The sequence below is a fragment of the Acanthochromis polyacanthus genome, chromosome 8, assembly GCF_021347895.1.
Source record: "Acanthochromis polyacanthus isolate Apoly-LR-REF ecotype Palm Island chromosome 8, KAUST_Apoly_ChrSc, whole genome shotgun sequence".
NCBI lineage: Eukaryota > Metazoa > Chordata > Actinopteri > Pomacentridae > Acanthochromis > Acanthochromis polyacanthus.
Window position 1 is genome coordinate 41428466 of NC_067120.1, and position 27760 is coordinate 41456225.

General features: G+C 47.8%; 2 protein-coding genes and 2 long non-coding RNA genes across 7 annotated transcripts; 1 reads left to right on the forward strand and 3 right to left on the reverse strand.

Annotated features, from left to right (window-relative positions):
• LOC110966523 (transcription initiation factor TFIID subunit 4-like) lies at nucleotides 1-21496 on the forward strand. Its single transcript, XM_051952131.1, has 15 exons — nucleotides 1-1138; nucleotides 2163-2329; nucleotides 3986-4066; nucleotides 4167-4340; nucleotides 8767-8889; nucleotides 8970-9059; nucleotides 9165-9359; nucleotides 9437-9500; nucleotides 9800-9905; nucleotides 11375-11544; nucleotides 12362-12492; nucleotides 12764-12889; nucleotides 13098-13154; nucleotides 13504-13623; nucleotides 20167-21496. The coding sequence occupies exons 1-15, from the start codon at nucleotides 10-12 to the stop codon at nucleotides 20329-20331; spliced, it is 2898 nt and encodes a 965-aa protein (XP_051808091.1). The 5' UTR covers nucleotides 1-9; the 3' UTR covers nucleotides 20332-21496.
• On the reverse strand, nucleotides 4367-5801 carry LOC127535107 (uncharacterized). The gene is made up of 3 exons (XR_007943768.1): nucleotides 5360-5801; nucleotides 4672-5231; nucleotides 4367-4511 (listed from the first exon to the last, which is right to left on the reverse strand). It is a non-coding gene; the product is annotated as an uncharacterized LOC127535107 (long non-coding RNA).
• On the reverse strand, nucleotides 14311-15032 carry LOC127535108 (uncharacterized). Of its 3 annotated transcripts, none has more exons than XR_007943771.1 (4): nucleotides 14937-15032; nucleotides 14869-14885; nucleotides 14682-14698; nucleotides 14320-14358 (listed from the first exon to the last, which is right to left on the reverse strand). It is a non-coding gene; the product is annotated as an uncharacterized LOC127535108 (long non-coding RNA). The 3 variants fall into 3 exon arrangements; XR_007943770.1 differs by lacking the exon at nucleotides 14682-14698 and adding an exon at nucleotides 14784-14800 and having other exon boundaries at nucleotides 14937-15031; XR_007943769.1 differs by lacking the exon at nucleotides 14682-14698 and having other exon boundaries at nucleotides 14311-14358; nucleotides 14937-15029.
• On the reverse strand, nucleotides 21494-27760 carry LOC110971279 (BTB/POZ domain-containing protein kctd15-like). Of its 2 annotated transcripts, XR_007943751.1 has the most exons (6): nucleotides 27235-27760; nucleotides 25636-25811; nucleotides 23642-23786; nucleotides 22775-23077; nucleotides 22016-22504; nucleotides 21494-21982 (listed from the first exon to the last, which is right to left on the reverse strand). XR_007943751.1 is itself a non-coding variant. In XM_022221626.2 (5 exons), the coding sequence occupies exons 1-5, from the start codon at nucleotides 27259-27261 to the stop codon at nucleotides 22343-22345; spliced, it is 813 nt and encodes a 270-aa protein (XP_022077318.1). In that variant the 5' UTR covers nucleotides 27262-27760; the 3' UTR covers nucleotides 21494-22342. The 2 variants fall into 2 exon arrangements, 1 of the variants encoding a protein (XP_022077318.1); XM_022221626.2 differs by having other exon boundaries at nucleotides 21494-22504.

Sequence of the window (27760 nt, forward strand, 5' to 3'; positions counted from 1 at the left end):
GCATCAAAGATGGCGGGAGCCTCCGACCCACTGGAGGACATGCTCTTCACCGAGGTGGACGAGAAGGCGGTCAGCGACCTGGTGGGCTCCCTGGAGTCCCAGCTGGGCGACAGAAACACTCCCGCCGCTTCTTATTCCGATGGGAAACGGGAGGCAGCTGCGGCCGCTGCCGGCCACTTCTCAGGGAAAGTGCGCGATCCAACGGGGTCCGCGGAGCCGCAACAAGGGCATCCGAAAGCGGGGTTAACCCAAGAGCCGGGCGCTAACGAGCCGCTGTCCGGGAAAAGCCTCCCCTCCTCTACCTCCGCTGCCGCCGCCGCCGCCGGGGCCGGGATCTCCCCCGGAGCCAGTCTGCCGGCCGCCGGAGCAGCTCCCCCGGCTGCTTCCCCGGGACCGGGACCCGTAACTTTGAGCACTCAGCCTGCCGCCGCTAGCTTCCAGCGGGCGGCTGTCCTGGGTCCCAGCACGGCTCCCGGCGGCTCCGCGGTGCCCGCGGCGGAGGTCCGGACCTCCTCTCCCGGCGTGCAAAGTTTAAACGGCGGCGCGGTAAAGTTGGTGAACTCGCCCGGGGTCCCTCCACCCGGAGCCACTCCGCCCGCCGGGGCCGGCTCGGTGATCAGCGGGGGCGCCACTATCATCGCCCCTAGCTTCCCGGTGAGCTCCTCCGCCGTGGCCCTGCAGAGGCTCCCCAGCCCGGCGACCACCGTGGCCCAGAACGGGGTGGACCCCAAGGCGGCCCCGCTGGTGGCCCCGTCCGCCTCCAGCGCTCCGGTCCCGAACCACAGCAGCCCTCTGATGCACACCAAGATGCTGGTTCCGGGTCAGCCCGCCTCCGGGAGCGCCGTGATCCTGACCAGCACCCCCCCACCGGCCGCCCAGTCTCCCATCAGCCAGACCCAGACCGGGACCAGTCCGGCGCCCACCGTCACCCTGGTCAAGCCCACGGTGAACGGGGTGGCCCAGCCCGCGGTGGCCGTGGTCCGGCCGCCCGGCACTGCGGTAGTGGCCACCTCCATCCAGCAGCAGAGACCCGGGCTGGTGGCCGCCGCCCGGCCAGCGGCCCCCCAGCCGGCCCTGGCGGTCCGACCCCAGCAGCAGACCACCATCCAGCTGCCCCCCGGCTTCACCATGCCTCCAGGTGAGAACACACCTCAGTGGGACACCTGGTCGTTGGGCCACTCAGTGATCCTCCAGGTGATCCGGCTCCTGCTGACCCAGCGGGTCATCTCCAGGTTCTGATCTCTTTAACAAACTGGTACTTTCCAGGTTCTTCTACAAACCATCTGCTGATCAATGAGTCAATCAGTCGATCAGCTGATGTTCTGACAATCAGAGTGTGATCAGAGGACTGATGTCATTATTGATCAGTGATTGGTTCAGCATCAGAACCTTCGGGTTATTGATTATCACGTTGTTTTATCTGAATCTTCACCAGTAATCATTAATCTGAACCAAACTGATTGATCGATCAGCAGAAAAGCAGCTGATCAGTTTTCTTCCAGTCTTTGGGTTCAGTGTCTGATCGATCAATCAGAGATAACCAATAGTTGTTCTCCCTGCTGTCTCTATGAACTGATGGAGTCACTTTAACTGTTCACACTGTTTTATTGATCGCTCAGTTTATCAGCGATCTGTCATCTGAACGTTTTGATCAGTTTTTAAAATCAGTTTTTTAGTTTTTCAGGTCTGATCTTTTCTTCCTGTGTGACGGTAAACTGTTCCTGGATCAGATCAATCACATGTAACTGATCGATAGACGTGTGTATTGATCAGTTATCAGCTATCAAACTAATCTCCAACTGTTTAGATCATCAGATAACTAGCTCCAGTAATTATGTTTTATTGAAATCAGTCTGAATTCTGAGATTTCAACTTCTTCACTGTGAATATTTTCTGGTTTCTTTCCTCTATGACAGAAAACTTTGAACTAAACCAGGATCTGAGAGACGAAAGAACCAGAAATGAATAAAGTGAGGCACAGGAAGACCAACGAGATGCAGAATTAACAAAAACACCCTGAATAAATCAATACATTTTTGTGATTGATGGGTTGTTGGGTCGATCAGAACCACAGTAGAACCCAGCAGATGTCCAGTTTACTGTCTGATTAAAGTCAGTCTTCTCTCTGGAGAACCTCCTCTAACCCGAACGTTCCTCCTCAGGCATGGTTCTGGTCCGGACCGAGGCGGGTCAGCTGGTCATGGTTCCTCAGCAGGTTCTGGCTCAGGCCCAGGCCAAGACCCAGCAGGGCCAGACGGTGACCAACATCAGCCCCAGACCGACGGCACCCACAGCCGGAGCCACCATCCGGGTCAGCACCGCCACCACGGTAGGTTCTACCAGCAGGAACCAACGGTCCGATAGATCAGTGGTGAAGGTTCTACCAGCAGGAACCAACGGTCCGACAGATCAGTGGTGAAGGTTCTACCAGCAGGAACCAACGGTCCGACAGATCAGTGGTGAAGGTTCTACCAGCAGGAACCAACGGTCCGACAGATCAGTGGTGAAGGTTCTACCAGCAGGAACCAACGGTCCGACAGATCAGTGGTGAAGGTTCTACCAGCAGGAACCAACGGTCCGACAGATCAGTGGTGAAGGTTCTACCAGCAGGAACCAACGGTCCGACAGATCAGTGGTGAAGGTTCTACCAGCAGGAACCAACGGTCCGACAGATCAGTGGTGAAGGTTCTACCAGCAGGAACCAACGGTCCGACAGATCAGTGGTGAAGGTTCTACCAGCAGGAACCAACGGTCCGACAGATCAGTGGTGAAGGTTCTACCAGCAGGAACCAACGGTCCGACAGATCAGTGGTGAAGGTTCTACCAGCAGGAACCAACGGTCCGACAGATCAGTGGTGAAGGTTCTACCAGCAGGAACCAACGGTCCGACAGATCAGTGGTGAAGGTTCTACCAGCAGGAACCAACGGTCCGACAGATCAGTGGTGAAGGTTCTACCAGCAGGAACCAACGATCCGATAGATCAGTGGTGAAGGTTCTACCAGCAGGAACCAACGGTCTGACAGATCAGTGGTGAAGGTTCTACCAGCAGGAACCAACGGTCTGACAGATCAGTGGTGAAGGTTCTACCAGCAGGAACCAACGGTCCGATAGATCAGTGGTGAAGGTTCTACCAGCAGGAACCAACGGTCCGACAGATCAGTGGTGAAGGTTCTACCAGCAGGAACCAACGGTCCGATAGATCAGTGATCAGTTAATCTCCAGAAGTAAACGGTGAAATTAAAGTGGTTCCAGAACTTCCTCCGTCTGGTTGGATGTCTTTATCCTGCTTCATCAGTTATTAGAACTTTAATCACGTTAGTTATTTATTAGTTCATCCAGTAGAATATAGAACGTTTGTAGAACAGCTGATTACATTTTTTGTTTATGTTAGTTTCTTCTTTAAAGTTTTGAGGGAAATTTAATGTTGCAAAATAAAAGTAAAAATTTGACTTTTTTCAGTCATAATTTTTTACTTTTTTATTTTTTCTTTCTAATTTAATGTTTTCTCTTATTTTGGGGAGTTTTTCAGAAAATTTAAACATCTCAACTCAATATTTTATATATATGAGACATTTCTTTCTCTAGATTGTTTAAAATTATTTTATTAACAGTTTTGTTTTGTCTCATCTTTGTGAGTTTTTTTTTAAAAAAATTGTGGTGTTTTGCTTTTTTGATCTTTTTTATTGTCGTTGGTCCAGGTGAGCTACCTGCTTTTCAGGTGAACACATTCAAACTATTGATATGGACCGTGAGGCGTTCAGGGAACATCTGTAACCTGCAGTTGTTAAAAAGATGGAATCCTTTCAGTCTGGTTCAGATGCAGAATGTTAGCAGGAGTTCATCTCAGCCTAAAGTGAAAGCAGAACTCTGATGTTGTCTTTAAATCAGTGATAGTTGTGATGTCAGAGCTGATTCTGGATCAGTGATAGTTGATCTCTGTGGAGTTTGACCGTGGGTTCTGTTTTCCCTCTCTGTTGTCTGCAGGCTGCTGGAGCTCAGACCGTCCGCCTGGCCTCCCCCACTCAGCCCAGGATGGTTCAGTCCCCCTCCACCACCGCCGTACAGGTGAGTCCACCTGTACATGAGATGAGAGTTCACCTCATTAGTAACTGCAGTAATGTGTTGTCATAACTGTTCATGTGTGTGATGTATTTCCTGTCAGAAGACGCTCGCCGTGGCGCCCGGTGGAGCCGCCGTGTCGGTAAAGATGGCACCACAGAAAACTCCAACTGTCATCACGGCCGGCGGGACGACCGCCGCTAAACCCACCGGCGTCCAGACATCCCCCATGACCAGTACCACTCCGTCCCCCGCTGCCAGGGTTACCGTGGTATCACAGGTCAGGAACACACGTGTCTCTCAACGCGTCTGTCCATCAACACATCTGTATAACAACACCTCTGTCCATCAGCGCGTCTGTCCATCAACACCTCTGTCCATCAGCGCGTCTGTCCATCAACACCTCTGTCCATCAGCGCGTCTGTCCATCAGCGCGTCTGTCCATCAACACCTCTGTCCATCAGCGCGTCTGTCCATCAGCGCGTCTGTCCATCAGCGCGTCTGTCCATCAACGCGTCTGTCCATCAGCGCGTCTGTCCATCAGCGCGTCTGTCCATCAACGCGTCTGTCCATCAGCGCGTCTGTCCATCAGCGCGTCTGTCCATCAACACCTCTGTCCATCAACACCTCTGTCCATCAGCGCGTCTGTCCATCAGCGCGTCTGTCCATCAGCGCGTCTGTCCATCAACGCGTCTGTCCATCAGCGCGTCTGTCCATCAGCGCGTCTGTCCATCAACACCTCTGTCCATCAACACCTCTGTCCATCAGCGCGTCTGTCCATCAGCGCGTCTGTCCATCAGCGCGTCTGTCCATCAACGCGTCTGTCCATCAGCGCGTCTGTCCATCAGCGCGTCTGTCCATCAGCGCGTCTGTCCATCAACACCTCTGTCCATCAGCGCGTCTGTCCATCAGCGCGTCTGTCCATCAGCGCGTCTGTCCATCAACACCTCTGTCCATCAACACCTCTGTCCATCAGCGCGTCTGTCCATCAGCGCGTCTGTCCATCAGCGCGTCTGTCCATCAACACCTCTGTCCATCAACACCTCTGTCCATCAACACCTCTGTCCATCAGCGCGTCTGTCCATCAACACCTCTGTCCATCAACACCTCTGTCCATCAGCGCGTCTGTCCATCAGCGCGTCTGTCCATCAGCGCGTCTGTCCATCAACACCTCTGTCCATCAGCGCGTCCGTCCATCAGCGCGTCCGTCCATCAGCACCTCTGTCCATCAGCGCGTCCGTCCATCAGCGCGTCTGTCCATCAACACCTCTGTCCATCAGCGCGTCTGTCCATCAACACCTCTGTCCATCAACACCTCTGTCCATCAGCGCGTCTGTCCATCAACACCTCTGTCCATCAACACCTCTGTCCATCAGCGCGTCTGTCCATCAACACCTCTGTCCATCAACACCTCTGTCCATCAGCGCGTCCGTCCATCAGCGCGTCCGTCCATCAGCGCGTCCGTCCATCAGCACTAGGCTTGTCACGAGAACCGATACTTCGGTACCAAGTCGGTACTAAGATTCAGAAAATGTGACAGTACTGACTTTTTGAGACTATCCAAAGTACCGTAGGTACTGAGGAGCCAGATCTGGCCGCTTCTTTAGCGTTGTTTTTTTGGCTGTAAATGAGCGATTATCTGGCAACCCTCACACAGTGCTGATCACATGACTGACTACGCTGCAAAGAGATCAACTACATGCAGTATGGCGGAGGCACACGCACCTACTCGACAACAGCAGCTGCCCCTCAATTAGTTGAGAAAAAAAAAAAAAAAAAAAAGACAGAAGTCGCGTGTGGAAGTATTTTGGATTTGAGGCTGACGAGGACGGATTGGTTATTGATCCTGAAAAACCCGTCTGCAAAAAATGCCGTCACCGCAGCACAGGGGGGGAGCAACACGTCCAACTAGGCGAAACATGTCGTAAGGTACAGTCAATTCCAGCCATTTTCAGTACAAAAAAATTGCTAATATTTTATTTGTAAATAAAAATATGACGAGAAATACAGGGAATATTGGACGCGCATCGCGAGATGCATTTCCTCGAAAACGACCTATTCGTGGATTATATACCGACTTCAAGACATGTTTTGGACAAAATATTTTACTGGCTTGTTTCGTCTGGATATCCAAGGTTGGATTATGGCCGTTTTTTGTGGAATATTTTCATCTGTGTGTAATAATGAACCCTCAAATGTGAGTCGCGCTGTGTGCGTTGAAGCCGTGTATAGAGAACGGATGGATGGATATTTGTTGTTTGTCGGACAAATGTGTTTATATTACCGCTGTGGTAATCACATCTGAAAGTGGTTTATACCGGCGGATTCATGAGAATCTAAGCTTTCCATCGGTGTATAGTGTTTGTATCATCGAGTTGGCAGTGTCGTTCTATTTCGAAAAATGCTTATGCAGATATCAAAACGGCCCGCCCGCGGGCCACTGAACCGTAACGGGTTCAGCGGCCCGCGTTGTACACAGTTGTACACAGAATTCAAGGTGAGTGCATTTGAATTCACGTGTTATCATTGTTGCTCATATCTAATTACGTTACAATGATTAGATGAGCCCAGCCCATAGTAAATGAGCTGCATGGCAAAATAACAAGCGTGTCCAGCCTTGTTTGTCCCACATAATAGTTTTGTGACGTTTAGGGCTGAAAAGATTCCTTGGATAATTCGATTACAAAATATCCTCGGGGCAAATTGTGTGCCTCGAAGCCTCGTTTAACCCTTTAAGCTTCAGTCAATTCCAGCCGTTTTCAGTACAAAAATCGCTAATATTCTATTTTTAAATAAAAAAAATTACGAAAAATACAGGGAATATTGGACGGGCATCGCGAGGTGCATTTCCTCGAAAACGACCGATTCGGGGATTTTATACCGACTTCAGGACATGTTTTGGACAAAATAGTTTACTGGCTTGTGTCGTCTGGATGTAAAAGGTTGGATTATGGCCGTTTTTTGTGGAATCTTTTTTTGTGTGTAATAATGAACCCGGAAATGTGAGTCATGCTGTGTGCGTTGAAGCCGTGTATAGAGAACGGATGGATGAATATTTGTTTTTGTTGGACAAATGTGTTTTTCTCACCCGCTGTGGTAATCGCATCTGAAAGTGGTTTATACCGGCGGATTCATGAGAATCTAAGCTTTCCATCGACGTATAGTGTTTGTATAATCGTGTTTGCAGCCGTCGGACATTCTTGAAATTCCTATGCAAATTAGTAAGTGTACCGCCGGCGGTACACCGACGACGCACTGAAGCGTAAAGGGTTAATATATAAATATATCTAAAATATATATCTGGACTACTATACAGCTCACGGTGTTTGACACGGACGGTCATTTCTGTGGCACAACCCGCCTGCTACCTCCGCTACCGTGGTATCGAGTGGTATCGAGTATCGTAGAATTTAAATGGTATTGGTATCGACTACTAAATTTCTGGTATCGTGACAAGCCTAATCAGCGCGTCCGTCCATCAGCGCGTCCGTCCATCAGCGCGTCCGTCCATCAGCGCGTCCGTCCATCAGCGCGTCTGTCCATCAGCGCGTCCGTCCATCAGCGCGTCTGTCCAGAGTGTTCCCAAGAAGTATTAGTAGCCTGCACCAGAAATAAAGTAGCCTGCACCACTTATGTGCAACGGCGGCATGCGTAGCCGCCAAAGAGTGGAGAGAAATGTCCATGTTGTCCGGAGGGTCGACCATCGCCTGAGCGGGACGTGCTCCGTGGTCGGACAACTGGGGCAGACGAGGCATCTCGGTCTCGCTGCTGAGAGCCACGGCGGAGTTATGTGACGATCAGCGTGTGTGAATCATTTCCTTGTTACCCACGTCATTCAAAATGGACTCAGGGATTTAAATGAAGTTTTCAGGGTCGGTCAGAAATGACTAACCTTGCCAGCAAGTTGATTTCTTGCGATATTTGTGAGTTCACAAATCTCTCAAGAAACCATCTTGCTCCACTCCCGCATTCACTGTTCGTACAGCACCAAGTTGGTTCGGGCCAATCACGCAGCAGTATTCGTGTGTGGGGCGGGATATCCGGGTGTGAAGACGACACCAAGCGCCAGTAGATCAAAACAAACACGGCAACGGAGGACAACGATCGTGTAGATGCTGCTATTAAGTCAGTTTTAGCTGAATCTCCTATCGCTTCTTTGAAGGAAGAACAACGAGAGGCGCTTTGTGCATTTCTGGATGGTAAAGATGTTTGTGCTTTTTTACCTACGGGTTTTGGTCAGAGTTTAATCTACCAATTGGCTCCGCTCGTTGTGAAGATCCCGCGATTGGCTAAAAACAAACCTGTCAGAGGCGGGACATACTGTTGCATTGTCCAATCTGTGCCTCTTTCCTCCGAACGGATTTACATGGAGCGGTCCCAGATTGATATTGTGGAGTACTATCAAGTACTACACAATTATTAATCTGGCTATTGCCAGGTTAAGAAATGACACAAGGACCAAGTGATTAGACTTCCATCAGCGCGTCTGTCCATCAGCGCGTCTGTCCATCAGCGCGTCCGTCCATCAGCGCGTCCGTCCATCAGCGCGTCCGTCCATCAGCGCGTCCGTCCATCAGCGCGTCCGTCCATCAGCGCGTCCGTCCATCAACGCGTCCGTCCATCAACGCGTCCGTCCATCAGCGCGTCTGTCCATCAACATGGTCTGGCTGCAGTTACATGTTATTAACGTGCTCGTTTCATTGCAGGAGATGCAGGAAAACGTGAAGAAATGCAAGAACTTCTTGGCAACACTCATCAAGCTGGCGTCTCACAATTCTCCCTCTCCAGATACCTCCAAGAATGTGAAGGCCCTAGTCCAGGACCTGCTGGTAAGTCCTGTCTGCTGCAGCTCAGTGTTCATGTATGTTCATGTATGTTCATGTATGTTCCTGTGTTTATGTGTGTTCAGGATGCAAAAATTGAGCCTGAGGAGTTCACCACTCGGCTGCAGGCTGAGCTGAAGTCCTCCCCACAGCCCTACCTCATCCCCTTCCTCAAGGTACCAGCTTAGTACTACTGCAGTACTCTAACTACTGTCAGCACTACAGTTTTCTAACTGGTCCAGTGTGAGGTTCTTCCTGATTGGTTCTGGTTCGGTCCATAGAAAAGCCTTCCTGCTCTGCGTCAGTCGTTGCTAAGCAGCCAACAGTCTCTGATGACTGCCCCCCCCACCACCTCAGCCCCTCCCCCGGCGGCCCCCGGATCCGTCACCACCAGCGCCGTCATCAGACCGAGGCTTCCGATTGGATCATCCGGCACCACCGTCAGGCTGAACGCACCGATCAACACGGCAGCTCTGGTAGGAACAGAAGGAACAGATTTACCTGGACCTGATGATGATGATGGTGTTACTAACAATGGAGATGTCTCCTCCAGGTGGGTCGTCCAGGTGTTCAGACTCGGTCTCCTGTGGTCATTAGTCAGACGTTCAGACCTGCAGGTGAGTCCAGCTGATCAGCTAACTTTATTAACATTAACAGGAGCTTTGGAGTGGAACAGGTGTTTACCTGTCCCAGGTGTTTCTGTGTTGATGTAAACACAGAAACACCTGCTCAGGTTGAGGCTCAGACTTTGATTCATTTCTAATTGAACAACCTGAAGGTCAGAACATGAGAGCTGGACGTCCTCCTGTCTCTGAGCTGCAGGTGTCTGAGCTCACCTGAGTTCACAGATACAAACTTCTCTGATCTGAACCACCAGGTGGCAGCAAGAGCTCTACAGGTGTGTTTTCTTCTTCAGGTACACTCATACGAGGACCCACAACCATCGCCGGCAAACCTCCTGTGAACATGACGGTACAAGCCAATCAGAAGAAGCTGAGTGACCCAGGGGGCGGGACTTTCAGGTGAGTTTGATCCGCACAAAAACGCAACAAAACAGAAATCACACTGCAGGTAAGAGACAAGCAGTAGGAGAGAGTCTGCAGACGCACGGGGACACGAAACAAACAAGAAGTACACAAAACGACCGCAAAAATACACAAAACGACCGCAAAAATACACAAAACGACTGCAAAAATACACGAAACAACCAAAAAATACACAAAACGACCTCAAGAATACACAAAACGACCTCAAGAATACATGAAACAACCAAAAGATACACAAAACTACCGCAAAAATACACGAAACAACCAAAAAATACACAAAACGACCTCAAGAATACATGAAACAACCAAAAGATACACAAAACTACCGCAAGAATACACAAAATGACTGCAAAAATACACGAAACAACCAAAAAATACACAAAACGACTGCAAGAATACACGAAACTACCGCAAGAATACACAAAACGACCTCAAAAATACACAAAATGACTGCAAACATACACAAAACTACCGCAAGAATACACAAAACGACTGCAAAAATACATGAAACAACCAAAAATATACAAAACTACCGCAAGAATACACGAAACAACCAAAAAATACACAAAACGACCACAAAAATACGGGAAGCAACCAAAAAATACACAAAACCACTGCAAGAATACACAAAATGACCACAAAAATACAGGAAACAACCAAAAAATACACAAAATGACCGCAAGAATACACAAAACGACCGCAAGAATACACAAAATGACCGCAAAAATACACAACCGCAAAAATACACGAAACAACCAAAAAATACACAAAACGACCACAAGAATACACAAAAGGCCTGCAAAAATACACGAAACAATCAAAAAATACACAAAACGACCACAAAAATACAGGAAACAACCAAAAAATACACAAAACCACCACAAGAATACACAAAAGGACCGCAAAAATACACGAAACCACCGCAAGAATATGCAAGAATACACAAAACGACCGCAAGAATACACAGAAAAAGGCAAAAATACAAAAAACTGCTGCAGAGACAACCATCTGAAAGTGTTTTATCATCCTAATTTTTGTGTCTTTTTCTGGAATTTTGTAAAAGGCTCTGAGGTCTTTCAATGTCTGTCCTCGGGGTTTGTCTCATAATAATAATAGTCATCATCATAATCATTAATTAATCGAAACAAAATCAAGAATTCAAACTGCTGTTAATTATATACATAAAGTCACTGAAATAAAATGTTCAGTGACTTCATGTATTTATTTTCTACCCGTCCAGTCAGTGAATCTACAGCAGGTTAGACTCTAGTTACCAGTTTAACCAGTTAATCCTCCTGAGGACTAGTCGGTGGTAGACTGTAGTTATCAGGGTGACCAGCAGGGGGCAGCAGAGTTTAAACATGAAGGTTCAGATCAGGAAGTTCATCTTATTGACTTGATGTAACTGATCAGATGATGAACCGTTTCCTCTTTCTCACCTGCAGAGATGATGATGACATCAACGACGTAGCGTCGATGGCGGGCGTCAACCTGAACGAGGAGAACGCTCGTATCCTAGCAACCAGCTCGGAGCTCGTCGGAACCAAAATCCGATCCTGCAAAGACGAATCCTTCCTGCCCACCGGCCTGCTACACCGCCGCATCCTCGACACAGGTGCGTGTGTCACACCTGGTTAGGTGCATTTGTCACACCTGGACAGGTGCGTGTGTCACACCTGGACAGGTGCGTGTGTCACACCTGGACAGGTGCGTGTGTCACACCTGGTTAGGTGCGTTTGTCACACCTGGACAGGTGCGTGTGTCACACCTGGACAGGTGCATTTGTCACACCTGGACAGGTGCGTGTGTCACACCTGGACAGGTGCGTGTGTCACACCTGGACAGGTGCGTGTGTCACACCTGGACAGGTGCGTCTGTCACACCTGGACAGGTGCGTCTGTCACACCTGGACAGGTGCGTCTGTCACACCTGGACAGGTGCGTCTGTCACACCTGGACAGGTGCGTCTGTCACACCTGGACAGGTGCGTCTGTCACACCTGGACAGGTGCGTCTGTCACACCTGGACAGGTGCGTCTGTCACACCTGGACAGGTGGCTTGTTGGCTTAAAATACAATCTTTTACTGTTAAAAACTGGCTGAAGTTCTTCTTCTGTGGTTTCTGTGACCTGAGCTCAGTGAGGATCAGATCAACTTATTGACCCTCAGCAGGGATTTAAATGGAGGAACACTAGATCCAAACATTAGATACTTGAGGAGGTGGATGGAGGACCAGGATGGTCATCAGCTGTTGGTGGACCAACGTTCTACCAGAGATGTTCGATTTGATGTCCAGTTGTTGGGTTTTATAGGAGCAGACACTGAAGGTTCTACAGATTGGTCCTCACACTGACAGATGTTAAGCAGAATTCTGTGTTTTTGAAGTGAGTCGGATCAGAACCGAGCTGCTGATGCTGTGTTTTCTGATCTTCAGCTAAGAAGCTGGGTGTCACCGAGGTTCCTCTAGAGGTGGTGAACTTTGTCTCCCATGCCACCCAGTCCAGACTCCGCTCGCTGCTGGAGAGAGTTTCAGCTGTGGCTCAGCACCGCACCGACGGAGGGAAGGTGAGGAACTATAGGAACACCTGGACCTGGTCGTATTAAATCTTCTAGATAACATGTCATCTTCAGCCTCATCTGAAGCGTCTGTCAGAAACTCGTCATTCTGAGAGATTTAGCCTCTGGACTTCATCTGTTCAACAAACTGTGATGTTATTCTGAATGTAGAGGAGTCGATTTACCCAGAATAGGAGTTTTTTATGGAATAACAGTTTAATCTGAGTTTATCTAATAATAACCTAACGATTACCTCTAACTGTGACCTTGGTGTTTCCAGGATGAAGAACTTTATGAACAGACGTCAGATGTTCGTTCTCAGCTTCGGTTCTTTGAGCAGCTGGAGAGGATGGAGAAGCAGAGGAAGGATGAGCAGGAGAGGGAGATGCTGCTGAAGGCTGCCAAGGTGAGGACGAACACACCTCAATTACTACAAATATTACTGCAAATGTTACTGCAGTTACATCTAAAGGACACTTGTGTTGAATGAACCTTGGTCATGTGTGTCTACATATAATAATAATAATAATACATGTAGAGCTTCCTGGTGAATAAAAACCTCCAATTTTAGGTGGAAGTTGTTTAATCTGATGTTTGTGTTTTTTTTCCATCAGAGTCGTGCCAGACAGGAAGATCCTGAACAGGCCCGACTGAAGCAGAAAGCTAAAGAGGTAGGAGGAGACGTCTGTCTGTCTGTGTGTGCCATCTTTCATGTTTAATTAAGTTTGATTTGTGTTAATGAGACACTTTGTGTTGCTTCACATCATGTCAGCTGTCAAAACACACACACACACACACACACACACACACACACACACACACACACACACACACACACACACACACACACACACACACACACACACACTCTGATCTTCCCTTCATCTCAGACTGATTATTTTGATGACCCACAGTTCCTCTTCCTGTTGTAACTCCACCCCCCTACGGGTGCAGGTAGCTCCTCCCCTTACAGGTGCAGGTAACTCCGCCCACCAGCTGATAGTTCTGTCTGTTCTCCAGATGCAGCAGCAGGAACTGGCTCAGATGCGACAGAGAGACGCTAACCTCACAGCTCTGGCTGCCATCGGACCTCGAAAGAAACGTAGACTGGACTCACCTGGAGCCTCGAGTGGAAATGAGGTGAGAGAGGATCAGAACTACCTTAACCAGCAGGTCACTATAACCAGCAAGTCACCATAACCAGCAGGTCACCATAACCAGCAGGTCACCTTAACCAGCAGGTCACCTTAACCAGCAGGTCACCTTAACCAGTAGGTCACTATAACCAGCAGGTCACTATAACCAGCAAGTCACCTTAACCAGCAGGTCACTATAACCAGCAGGTCACTATAACCAGCAGGTCACTATAACCAGCAGGTCACTATAACCAGCAAGTCACTATAACCAGCAAGTCACTATAACCAGCAGGTCACTATAACCAGCAGGTCACTATAACCAGTAGGTCACTATAACCAGTAGGTTACCTTAACCAGCAGGTCACTATAACCAGCAGGTCACTATAACCAGCAGGTCACTATAACCAGCAGGTCACCTTAACCAGTAGGTTACCTTAACCAGCAGGTCACTATAACCAGCAGGTCACTATAACCAGCAGGTCACTATAACCAGCAGGTCACCTTAACCAGTAGGTTACCTTAACCAGCAGGTCACTATAACCAGCAGGTCACTATAACCAGTAGGTTACCTTAACCAGCAGGTCACTATAACCAGCAGGTCACTATAACCAGCAGGTCACCTTAACCAGTAGGTCACCTTAACCAGCAGGTCACCTTAACCAGCAGGTCACTATAACCAGCAGGTCACCTTAACCAGCAGGTCACTATAACCAGCAGGTCACCTTAACCAGTAGGTTACCTTAACCAGCAGGTCACTACAACCAGCAGGTCACTATAACCAGCAGGTCACTATAACCAGCAGGTCACCTTAACCAGCAGGTCACCATAACCAGTAGGTCACCTTAACCAGCAGGTCACCTTAACCAGCAGGTCACTATAACCAGTAGGTCACCTTAACCAGCAGGTCACTATAACCAGCAGGTCACCTCAACCAGTAGGTCACTATAACCAGTAGGTTACCTTAACCAGCAGGTCACTATAACCAGCAGGTCACTATAACCAGCAGGTCACCTTAACCAGCAGGTCACCTTAACCAGCAGGTCACTATAACCAGCAGGTCACCTTAACCAGTAGGTTACCTTAACCAGCAGGTCACTACAACCAGTAGGTCACCATAACCAGCAGGTCACTATAACCAGCAGGTCACTATAACCAGCAGGTCACCTTAACCAGTAGGTTACCTTAACCAGCAGGTCACTACAACCAGTAGGTCACTATAACCAGCAGGTCACTATAACCAGCAGGTCACCTTAACCAGTAGGTTACCTTAACCAGCAGGTCACTATAACCAGCAGGTCACCTTAACCAGCAGGTCACCTTAACCAGCAGGTCACTATAACCAGCAGGTCACCTTAACCAGTAGGTCACTATAACCAGTAGGTTACCTTAACCAGCAGGTCACTATAACCAGCAGGTCACCTTAACCAGCAGGTCACCATAACCAGCAGGTCACTATAACCAGCAGGTCACCTTAACCAGTAGGTTACCTTAACCAGCAGGTCACTACAACCAGTAGGTCACTATAACCAGCAGGTCACTATAACCAGCAGGTCACTATAACCAGCAGGTCACCATAACCAGCAGGTCACTATAACCAGCAGGTCACCTTAACCAGCAGGTCACCATAACCAGCAGGTCACCATAACCAGCAGGTCACTATAACCAGCAGGTCACTATAACCAGCAGGTCACCTTAACCAGCAGGTCACTATAACCAGCAGGTCACCTTAACCAGCAGGTCACCTTAACCAGTAGGTCACCTTAACCAGTAGGTCACCTTAACCAGCAGGTCACTATAACCAGCAGGTCACTATAACCAGCAGGTCACTATAACCAGCAGGTCACTATAACCAGCAGGTCACCTTAACCAGCAGGTCACCTTAACCAGTAGGTCACCTTAACCAGCAGGTCACTATAACCAGCAGGTCACTATAACCAGCAGGTCACTATAACCAGCAGGTCACCTTAACCAGTAGGTCACCTTAACCAGTAGGTCACTACAACCAGTAGGTCACTATAACCAGCAGGTCACTATAACCAGCAAGTCACTATAACCAGCAGGTCACTATAACCAGCAGGTCACCTTAACCAGTAGGTTACCTTAACCAGCAGGTCACTATAGCCAGCAAGTCACTATAACCAGCAGGTCACTATAACCAGCAGGTCACCTTAACCAGCAGGTCACTATAACCAGTAGGTTACCTTAACCAGCAGGTCACTATAACCAGCAAGTCACTATAACCAGCAGGTCACTATAACCAGCAGGTCACCTTAACCAGCAGGTCACTATAACCAGCAGGTCACCTTAACCAGCAGGTCACTATAACCAGCAGGTCACTATAACCAGCAGGTCACCTTAACCAGCAAGTCACTATAACCAGCAGGTCACCTTAACCAGCAGGTCACCTTAACCAGCAGGTCACTATAACCAGCAGGTCACCTTAACCAGTAGGTTACTATAACCAGCAGGTCACTATAACCAGCAGGTCACCTTAACCAGCAGGTCACTATAACCAGCAGGTCACTATAACCAGCAGGTCACTATAACCAGCAGGTCACTATAACCAGCAGGTTGTTGTGTGTCTCTGTTGTTGTTGTGTTGTGTCTGTTTTCTTGGTCTCTTTGTGTGTCTGTGCAGCTGAAGTTGTGTTGCTCTAACGTGTTGTGTGTTTAGTGTGTAGTTGAGTGTGACAAACACACTCAGACCTCCATCAGGGGTATTAAGGGGGTCAGAGTCTGCCTGGGGGACAGGGGCGGGGCTGGCTGTGGCTCCTCCCCCTCAGGGCGTCCATCCTGAGGGGGAGGGGCTGCCTCACACACACACCCATGCCCCGCCCCCTCCTCCCTGTCAGACCAGACAAAGGCTCCAGATCATCACTGAGGGGTTGAACAGTTACACTACTACACAGTAATCAGATTACTTCTCCAGTCCTGTCTGTCATGTTCCTGTGGATAAATGACATCAGAATGACGTAAAAAAAACAGACACCACCTGAAAGACTGGAGAACCTTCACAACATCTGGATGGATGAAGATCAGTGAGCTCAGATGGAGTCCAGATGTTTGGTGAGAACCTGACCTGGACTGCCACAGTGGATGGATGGTCCTGACAGTGAAGAACAGAGGTGGAGAACCTGGTTCTCAGCTGGACTCACTGTAGCTGCTCCGAGGTTCTACTTTGGACTGAAGATCGTCTTCAAGAGTTTGTTTCTGATGTGGAGAAATGGAGCTCTGATCAGTGGTGCTATGACTCCTCCTCCATCTCTTCCTGCTGCAGATGTTTCTACCTTCTTGTTTTTTGGTTTCCTTCATTCTTCATTCAAGCCAAGCTTTTAGCAGAAACATTGGTTCTGAGGTTCTCAGGAGTTTCTGGTTCTTCTGGATCCAGCAGCGTTGGTGTGATGAGTCACAGGATTCTAAAGGATGTACTGAACATTGTGGAACATGTGGAGCTGCAGGTTCCCTCCAGGTGTTCCTCTGTGGTGTTGGAAGGGTTAATGTTCCGCTGTGACCTGAGCAGGTGAAGACTCTCATTGTTCTGCTGGAGCAGCTTGAGGCCCTGAGGAGGAACGGGTCTGATCAGGTCTGAGCCTTCAGGGCAGATCAGAGAAGATCTTTGTTCCTGCAGAGAACCAATCAGAACTTCTGAACACGTTTTAACTCACTGTGACTCGGTTTTGCTCTCTGGAACCAGAGGAACCGAAGAAGGAGAGAACTCTGTAGTCTAATAATCTAACAGTCACACAGACTGAAGGGTTCTGGTTCTGTTCGGTACCAAACATGGTTCCTGCTTTAAACTCAGTCTGGTTCTGTTTGGACCTTCAGCATGAGTCTGTTGTTTCTTTCAACCAACATGTATCCATGTGGAACCATGACCTGCTCCACCAGGTTCTGACCCAGAAACAGAGGCTCCGCCCACAGTTCTGTGTTCCCTGCAGCTTCAGCCGGACTGTTAGAACCGGACTGTTAAATTATTGTATCTTATTTTATTAGGGTCCGAGCACCGAGGGTGCGAAGGACAGGCGGTGCCAGGGCACCGACTGTCCAAGGCACCAGCGGTGCCAAGGACCCTATTGAAACCCTAGGGTTTATTATTATTATTTTTTTTATTTTTTTTTCTCCCGTAAAGTAAATTGGCTTTTTGGCGGCCTTATCATACTCCAAAACGCGTGAAATTTGGCATGCACATCAGGACTGGCGAAAAATTTGATATTTTATGGGAGTTGCGCATGTGCGTGGCAAAATGGCTCTATAGCGCCACCTGCAAACTTGAAAAAGTAGTCATTAGGCCAACTGCCACAATGTTTCATGTACAGCTACAATATTTGGTGGGCATATGCAGAACATCTGGACACACCAAAAAGTCAATTACAGCCACGCCCTAAACCCAACAGGAAGTCAGCCATCTTCAATTTGCTGTAAATTTTTCAAACTTAATCGCTCCTCGGGAAATGACTTGCCTTTTTGGCGGCCTTATCATGAACCAAAACGCGTGAAATTTGGCGTGCACATCAGGACTGGCGAAAAATTTGATATTTTATGGGAGTTGCGCATATGTGTGAAAAAATGGCTCTATAGCGCCACCTGCAAAATTGAAACAGTGGTCATTAGGCCAACTTCCACAATGTTTTATTTACAGCTACAATATTTGGTGGGCATATGCACCACATCAGGACACACCAAAAAGTCAATCACAGCCACACCCTAAACCCAACAGGAAGTCGGCCATCTTGAATTTGCTGTACATTTGTCAAAATTTATAGCTCCTAGTGGATAAGTCTGAGAGAACTGAAATTTGGCCAGTACATGCACCAGACCTTTCTGATGAAAAGTTATCAAAAACTCAACCAGAAGCCAAAAGGTGTGGCCATGGCGGAGCCTCAAACAACTGATCCTTCGCCATGAAACAGGAAGTGGTGTCTAATTCTTCTCAACATGCTCCAATCTGCCTGAAACTTTACATGTATGATGACAGTCCTGTCCTGATGTCATCCACATAGGGATATTCATTGACAGTCATAGCGCCACCTTGTGGTTTCAGGAAATAGACATCTTTTACACTTTCATGCCCTATTGTTACCCGGTTGATCATATTCACTTCAAATGCAGTGACAACAGCCTAAACACATTGATGATGCATCCCAGTGAAAATGGTGACTTGTCATCAAAGGGCGTGTCTGTGGCGGCCAAACCAATTTCGATGTTTCGCCATGAAAATTTAACGATTCATATCTCAGCTGAACAACATCCTATCTGCCTCAGACTTCACATGCTGGATACCAGGTCCAGTCTGAACACATCCACACTCATAAATTTTGAAAAAGTCATAGCGCCACCTGTTGGTAATAGTAAGTTTAAGGTCTTATATTTTCAGGTACAATGGCCCCAAACTTGGTGATATCATGCTGGAAATTGGTCAGTCGAGTCTTCACCTCTTGACAATCACACACTGTGAAGGGTGTGACATTTCATGTAACGCTGTTGCCGTAGCAACCAAATATCGCCATGAAAAACAAAGCCCTTTCTGACAGGTTAGGAATACTCCAATGCTCACAAAAATTACCACACACATCACCATTGACCCAAGGAACAACACTGTATGCATCTCGGCACTGCACATGCTATAGCGCCCCCTACAGTATTTTTAACAAACAGCCCCCCCAGCACGTTTCACCTACATCCATGAAATTTGGGAGGCTTATAGAGCACATCAGGACGCACAAAAAAGCCTCTTGGAGCCATGTCCTAAACCCAACAGGAAGTCGGCCATCTTGGATTAATTGTGAGATTTTTGATGATTTTTCTCATTTTTGAGAGTTAATACCTCCTAGGGGATAATTCCAGGAGACCTGAAATTTTGTCAGTCCACACAGCAGGACTTGGTTTGGAAAAGTTATCAAAAGTTTAACCAGAAGCCAAATGGCGTGGCCATGGCGACCATCAGCGTTTTGATGCTTCGCCATGAAACATCAACTGCTGTATAACTCTCCTCTGCATGCTCCAATCTGCCTCAAACTTTCCATGTGTGATCACAATCCAATCCTGATCACATCTACAGGCCAACAGACACTCTCAGTCGCAGCGCCACCTGTTGGAGGGACAGTAAATGCTGTATAACTGGCCTCTACATGATCAAATCAGCCTGAAACTTTTCATGAGTGATCAGAGTCCAACCCTCATCACATCCACTGTGTGAAATACACTCTGAGTTACAGCGCCACCTGGTGGATAGACAGGAAATGCTCTATAACTGCTCTGAACATGCTACAGTCTGGCTGAAATTTTACATGTATGATTGGACTCTGGTCCAGATGCGATTCAGAGGCCGACATACACTCTCAGTCACAGCGCCACCTGGTGGACGTGCGTGGATTCACGACCAGCGTGGATGCGAGGACCCGTCCATCGCTGCTTGCAGCTTTAATTTAATATTATTTTATTCCGTCCTGCTAATGCTCCGTCTCTTTTGTATATTGTTGTATTTTATGTTGTTGTATTTAATGTTATTAATTAATATTTTTTCTGCTAACGCTCCGTCTGGCCTCCAGGTGGCGTCTGGTTCCGGCCCATCCCCCTCGGTTCCGGCGTCTTCGTCCCGGCAGCAGCTCCGTCAGCGGATCACTCGGGTCAACCTCAGGGACTTCATCTTCTGTCTGGAGCAGGACCGCAGCACGGCACGTTCTCTGATGCTCTACAAAGCTCTGCTCAAATGACCGGCCTCTCCTGCAGAACCTTCACCTCACCTCCAGAACATCACGGAACCTTCAGCTGGTCCAGGAGCATGACTCAAGTTCTGGAGGTCTGAGGTTCTCTGCTGGTCTGTCATCAGGCCTCATTTAGTCTGAGGAGAAGGGACTGAAGGGGAACAAGCAGGATGATGTGGAGAACGTGTGGAGCTCCTCAGTGACCTGCTGCATGTTCCATGCAGCTGATCTGGACTCTGCTCTACCTGAACAGATGCCTTCAGACTCTGTCTGGTTCCATCTGGTTCCATCCCGCTGCTCGGTTTGGGTTCTGCTCAGATCAGTTCAGTGATGATGGTCATCTTCGTGTGTCGATGTTCTACTGGAACCTTCCAGTTGAATCTTTCTGCTGAGAGTCTCTGGTTCTGATCCAGTCGGTTCTGTTCAGCTCCCAGAGCTCCTGCAGCGGTTCTGGTCCAGAATGATCCATTGCCAGGTTTAAATTCATTTTAATCTGAAACTTTTATTCGTGAATCATTTAAATAAAAATAAACAAGTTTTTAGTTCACAAACTGAATATTTTCTGAACCAAACAATTGATCAGATGATTATTGATCAGATGATTATTGATCAGATGATTTTTGATCAGATGATTTTTGATCGTCAGATCTGCTGGTTTCAACTAAAATCATGGAAGTCTTTCTAAGCTCAGAAACAGGACTTCTACTGAACTCATGTCGTTTAATTATTGATCGATCTTCTCTGACGTCTTCTAATCAGCTGATCAATGATCTGCAGCTCGTTTATCTCCAGGTTTAAACATCTAAACCGTCAGACTCTCAGCAGACGTTCCTCTGGGAGGTTCTGTTCTTGGACCGGAGCTGGATCTCCAACAGAACTCACTCAGGCTTTGTTCCTCTTCATCCTCATCATGGTGGACTTCAGCGCTCAGATCGGTTTCCTCTGATCTCCTGGTCCTTAGCTGGAAGGTTTTTTTCACGCTTTAACTGTTTGGTTTGTGTCGTCTGTAGCTGCAGCGCTCTGAACATCTGTCCTCAGCTCGTCGGGAAAGGACTCGGTTTTTGCGACTATTTATATTTCCTACATTCTGTATCGATCCTGACGCATTTCAGGATGAATTTTACAGCCGTTTGTACCTTTGCAGAAAAATGAAATAAAGAAAAATGATGAAGAAGCTTTTGGAGTTTTTACTCAGACCTGATTGTGAAAAAAAGTCACAAACATTCAATGTACAGATTTATCAAAAGATTAAATTACATTTAAAAAATGATCCGAGGGTCACTGCAGAGAAGATCTACCAAAGAATCAGCTGGTTCTTCATCTACAGCAGCTTTAGAATGTTCTAACGCTGATACATCCCATAATACTGGTGTTAACAGAGGAGAAAATAAACAGAAACCAGATTCAGAGTTCAGACTGACACACCTGGAGGGATTTAAACTGATCTGGGGTCAGTTTTTACCAGAACTCAGATGTTTCTCCTCCTAAATGTCATGGTTCTATCTGCTGGACTGATGAAGTTCTGAAAAAGTCCATTAAAGTGATAAATCTGGACCCACCTCTGTGGACTTCAAGGACCTGGAATGTTCTAAGTGAGACTAAATTTAAAGACTGGAAGCAGGAAAGGAGAACGTCCCCTGGAGAAAGTTTTAGAGTAGACCTACCGACAACTGGAGAAAGTTCTAGAGTAGACCTACTGACAACTTGGTAGGTCTACTCTAGAACTTTCTCAAGGGGACATTCTCCTCTATGGTCTTCAAGGACCTGGAACTCTGTAAATATTCCCAGTCTGAAGGTAGAACTCTGATCATTGATGAAGTTACTGCAGATGAAGAACCAGATGTTCTGAGGTCACTGGAGAATCTGGTTGGTTCTTCATGGAATGATCCTTACAGTTGTTCACAGACGATCACTAATATTTACACACTGCACCTGAGATTTACACTGAAGGCCCTGAAACTTGCAGCAGGTCACCTGGACCAGGTGTTGAGGTCACCTGGTGGTCACCTGGTCCAAGTGTTCAGTCCAGAGGTTCCTGTTTGATCCGGATCGGGGTGCTGCTGAGGGAGTGGCTGTGCTGCAGGTCTCTACTCAGAACGTATTCACTGAACTGAGACGAATCGACACCGCCGCCGCAGGACGCCTTGATGAGGAACCCCTTCTGGAAGAGACGCTCCAGGACCTGCAGGGACAGGGGGACAGGTGAGTTCAGGTGGGCTGTTTGTTCTCAGTGAGTCACTGCTGAACGTTTTATGCAGTTCTTTCAGTTTTTCTTCCAGATTTCTCCTAGAGATCGGCTGCTGGAACCTCATTGGTCTGAATGTGATGATGCTGCTCATGTCAGGTGTCCTATTATAGGCTGTTGTTCCAGCAGAGCTTTTAAACCCTGATTTTTATAAACTTGCAGTACTTTCCTGATATTGCAGTACTCGTGTACTACTGTCAGACTGACCTGGACTGAGTTGAGCCTGCAGTACCCGTTAAGGGGGAACCGGATCACGTGGGTCGGGTCCTGATTCCAGCCGGCGTTCACAGAGTTGCACATGACGTCTCCGGTCTCGGGGAAGACCTCCTCGATCAGAACCTTCTCCCCGCTCAGAGCGATCCTCTCCCCCAGGTCTGGACTCACCCGGACCACCAGAACCTCGCAGGGCGCCATCCGCCGGGACTCCCGCTCCGCCTGCCAGCGCTCCAGTTCCCGGACCATCGGGGTCAGCTGGTAGAACCGGGCCTCCTCGTACAGCTGGGGGAAGTCCTGAGGGAAGTACTCAGTTACTATGGAGGTACTCGGATACACAGGGAGAAGTACTCAGTTACTATGGAAGTACTCAGATACACAGGAAGAAGTTGTAAGTATACGTTTTACTGGGTAGAAGTACTCCAATATGCAGGTAGAAATACTGTAAAGTGGTTGCAAACTAACAGACTGTTAGTCATGAAGAGAAGCTAACTGAAGCTAAGAGAAGCTAATAAAAGCTAACTGTAGCCAACAGAAGCTAATAGAAGCTAACTGTAGCCAACAGAAGCTAATAGAAGCTAACTGTAGCTAACAGAAGCTTCCTGCTGCATCTCTTCCTCCTGCAGACGTTTTCTAAAGAGGTTGATGCTGCAGGAAGACACACACTTTGTTTATGAAAACACACAGCGCTTCCAGTTGTTCATTAAGGAACTAAATTAAATCTAGTTTCTGTAAATCTGTGGAACCATCCTGGTCTCATGCCAGTTTTCCAGCTGCTTCTCCTGAAGCTCTGAGGTTCTCCTGGATGGTTCTAACCTGATTCTCCTAGATGGTTCTAACCTGGTTCTCCAGCAGACCAACCTGGAAGTCTTCAGGGAGCAGCAGCTTGCAGGTTCTCAGAAAGCTGAGGATGAACCTGAAGATGTCTCCGTCTCTGTCGATGAAGTAGTGCTGCTTCAGACTGTCCAGAACGATGGGCTCAGAACCGCTGAACAGACGGCCAATCCTGGAGACAGAACATCAGACAGAGCATCAGAACATCAGACAGAACATCAGACAGAGCATCAGAACATCAGACAGAACATCAGACAGAGCATCAGACAGAGCATCAGAACATCAGACAGAGCATCAGAACATCAGACAGAGCATCAGAACATCAGACAGAACATCAGACAGAGCATCAGAACATCAGACAGAGCATCAGAACATCAGACAGAGCATCAGAACATCAGACAGAACATCAGACAGAACATCAGAACATCAGACAGAACATCAGACAGAGCATCAGAACATCAGACAGAACATCAGACAGAGCATCAGACAGAGCATCAGAACATCAGACAGAACATCAGAACATCAGACAGAGCATCAGAACATCAGACAGAGCATCAGAACATCAGACAGAACATCAGACAGAGCATCAGAACATCAGACAGAGCATCAGAACATCAGACAGAACATCAGACAGAACATCAGAACATCAGACAGAACATCAGACAGAGCATCAGAACATCAGACAGAGCATCAGAACATCAGACAGAGCATCAGAACATCAGACAGAACATCAGACAGAGCATCAGAACATCAGACAGAGCATCAGAACATCAGACAGAGCATCAGAACATCAGACAGAACATCAGACAGAACATCAGAACATCAGACAGAACATCAGACAGAGCATCAGAACATCAGACAGAGCATCAGAACATCAGACAGAGCATCAGAACATCAGACAGAACATCAGACAGAGCATCAGAACATCAGACAGAACATCAGAACATCAGACAGAACATCAGAACATCAGACAGAACATCAGACAGAGCATCAGAACATCAGACAGAGGATCAGAACATCAGACAGAACATCTGCAGCAGCTTCAGCTCTGTTCTTCCATCAGTTATTCGTGTTCTCCTGGTTTGTTATTCTTATGGTTCTATTTCAGAAGAACCTGAGGAGCTCCTCGCTCTTCTCATCTTCTGCTCAGGACCAACATGTGCAGCTGGACTTCATTCAGTTTAACGTGAACAACAAAACAAACTGCATCTATACGAATATTTATTGAATCTAATGAGTCTCCTTACTGGTTAGATCTAAATATTCCATGAATCAGTTTGATATTAGATAACAAACTCCAACTGTTCACTTTATTATTTACTTTAGAGACCAGAGAAAACAACCGACAGGGAATTAGCCCCTATGTTAGCCTGAACAAGCTAACATTAGCTTTACAAGACAAGATTAGCACCTATGTTAGCATGAACAAGCTGCTTTTGTGAGCCTAAACAGGAAAACGTTTGCTGCTATTGTTAGCCTAAACAGGAAGACGTTAGCTGTTATTGTTAGCCTAAACAGGAAAACGTTTGCTGCTATTGTTAGCCTAACCAGGAAGACGTTAGCTGCTACTACTAGTCTAAACAGGAAGACTTTAGCTGCTATTGTTAGCCTAAACAGGAAAACGTTTGCTGCTATTGTTAGCCTAACCAGGAAGACGTTAGCTGCTACTATTAGTCTAAACAGGAAGACTTTAGCTGCTATTGTTAGCCTAACCAGGAAGACGTTAGCTGCTACTATTAGTCTAAACAGAAAGACGTTAGCTGCTATTGTTAGCCTAAACAGAAAGACGTTAGCTGCTATTGTTAGCCTAAACAGAAAGACGTTAGCTGCTATTAGTAGCCTAAACAGGAAGACGTTAGCTGCTACTTGTAGCCTAAACAGGAAGATATAAGTTGCTACTATTAGCCTAAACAGGAAGACGTTAGCTTCTACTTGTAGCCTAAACAGGAAGATATAAGCTGCTACTAGTAGCCTAAACAGGAAGACGTTAGCTGCTATTGTTAGCCTAAACAGGAACTCACCTGGACTCCGGGAACTTGGTGAGCGTGGCCAGGCTGCTGGTGTACATGGTTCCTCCCACATCGATGTGCACCGGGGCATTGGCCTTGGTCAGCTGGGCAGGTGAAGGGATTCCCTGAGCGCTTACAGGTGAGACAGGTGAGCGGCTCACAGACATCCTGGACAAGCTCCGCCCCTCCTGTCCAGGTAACCACAGGTGACAGCAGGTCAGAACACACAACACATGAAGCAGACGAAACTTAAGTTAAACGACTAGTTATCCTGTAGCGCCCCCTGCTGAGCAGCTTAGTGGTTCTCTCTTGATATGTTCCTGGAGCTACAGTGATCCATGGAGAGCTCCTCAGATGTTCAACCTGCAGGTGGAGAACCAGAGAACCACTGCAGCTGCTCTCATCACGTTTTTATTTTCTGTTCTCAGTGTGAAGATTTACTGGTTTCTGTCCTCTGACAGTAAACTGAACATCTGAGGAAACACCGATCCAGACGGCTGTTGGATTGATTGATTGATTGATTGATTGATTGATTCAGAAATTAACCAGTAGACGGTGAAAATGTTCACTAGCTGCAGCTCCTTTTATTAATTCTGTAAAACCTGCTGTTGGAAAAATACATGTTTTATTTTTCTATTGTTTTCTATTACGTATATATATATAAATTATATTTTTGATCGTTTATATATAATGCTATTATTATTATGATTATTATTATTATTATTATGTGGAGATAACGGATTCTGTTTCTTTACAGCAGCTGGAGGCTGATTAGCGGCTCTGGAGCATAAAAGGTGAACAGGAGGCCTCAGACCAGATCAGCCCGGAGACGGAGCTCTGCCCTGGGGCACCGCCGGCAGCCAGAGCCCCTCTGTCTGGAGCTGTCTGTCTGTCTGGAGCTGTCTGTCTCTGATAACACTAGCAGCTGATTTGTTGTACTGATCTATTTGTTCTACTGATACGTTTTTCGCTAACATATTTTACATATTGTATATTTCTTCTCTCCTTTCTTCGTGTTTGATTCAACTTCAACACTTTGAAAATGAACTGGATCAGTGGAGAAACTGCTCTCGTTTGGAAAACGTCTCACGCCACACTCCATTACAAAATGTCCACATTTTACGTGTCCTTGCTAATCAACACACGTCGAGCCGTTTCATCACGTCTGAACGTGACTTCTCAACAAAGTGCGAACTTTTAGTGAATTCGGGGAACAAAGAGCCACTAAAGCACCACAATAGCTGAAATAATCTCAGAGGTCGGTCCCGGGCGCCCGCAGCGATCCATTAGTCTGTATAAATGGCAGAACAGGCGGGCTAACTGGAAAAGTTGAGGTTTTAATTAAAAATGTGCTGTTTTGCAGAATTTGGCGTTTGCCGAATTTAGCAATGTGTCATTTTATTTACATAAAATGTCATATTTCTATGCCGATGCGATGTTTATTCCTGATACCGGCAAAATGTTAAAGACGGTGTTCTTTGAATGGAGTTTGGTGCTACGTTCAGACCGGAGCGTTGAAGCTCGTCCAGCCCCGGAGATTGTTTGAATTATCGAGTTTTCAGGTTTAAACTATAAAACCGTCATCAAAGCCGCACCTGTCCGGACTCTTACCTGAGAGGATATCGACACAGAAGACATAGAAGTGGCGTGTGTGAGCTCCGTCCCCCGCTGCTGATCTCCGGGTCGCGGCTGCTTCTCCTCCCCGGTGAAAGAGCGTCTGAGGCGGATCGACAGAAGAAGGCGGAGGCTGAGCCGCGGCCCGGGGCCCTCGGAGCCCCAGGGGCCGGATTAGGTTCCAGGCGGCGGTTGGCTGTCTTCGCTCGCCCCGACTCGTCTGTGAGCCGCGGAGAGCTGCGGATCCACCAGCCTCCGACCCGGTGGGGAGTCCGACCCCCGGCCTCGGTGCCGCTGAGCTCCGGGCTTCAGGAGCCGCCTGCGGGCACATGCGCCATTTCAATTACCGCTGGAAGAGCGGAGCGCCGGGAGGCCGAACCACAGCCGCTTTACTGCCCTCATGTCCGGCCTCAGAGCAGCTGCCTCCCCGCTCTGCTGCCATCAGAACCGTGGCTCGGCCGATGTTCGGGTCCCCTCACAGGGAACCATCCTGTAGACAGCTGCAGAGTAACGGAGTACTTTT

Bases quoted from the DNA above. Each gene is read 5' to 3' on its own strand.
- LOC110966523 (XM_051952131.1), top strand. From the start codon at position 10: ATGGCGGGAGCCTCCGACCCACTGGAGGACATGCTCTTCACCGAGGTG. The intron at 1,139-2,162 runs GTGAGAACACAC...GTTCCTCCTCAG, and splicing joins CGGCTTCACCATGCCTCCAG to GCATGGTTCTGGTCCGGACC. The intron at 9,060-9,164 runs GTACCAGCTTAG...TTCGGTCCATAG, and splicing joins ACCTCATCCCCTTCCTCAAG to AAAAGCCTTCCTGCTCTGCG.
- LOC110971279 (XM_022221626.2), bottom strand. From the start codon at position 27,261: ATGTCTTCTGTGTCGATATCCTCTCAG. The intron at 25,812-27,234 runs GTAAGAGTCCGG...TTACCTGGACAG, and splicing joins CTGTGTCGATATCCTCTCAG to GAGGGGCGGAGCTTGTCCAG. The intron at 22,505-22,774 runs GTCAGTCTGACA...CTGTCCCTGCAG, and splicing joins GCAGGCTCAACTCAGTCCAG to GTCCTGGAGCGTCTCTTCCA.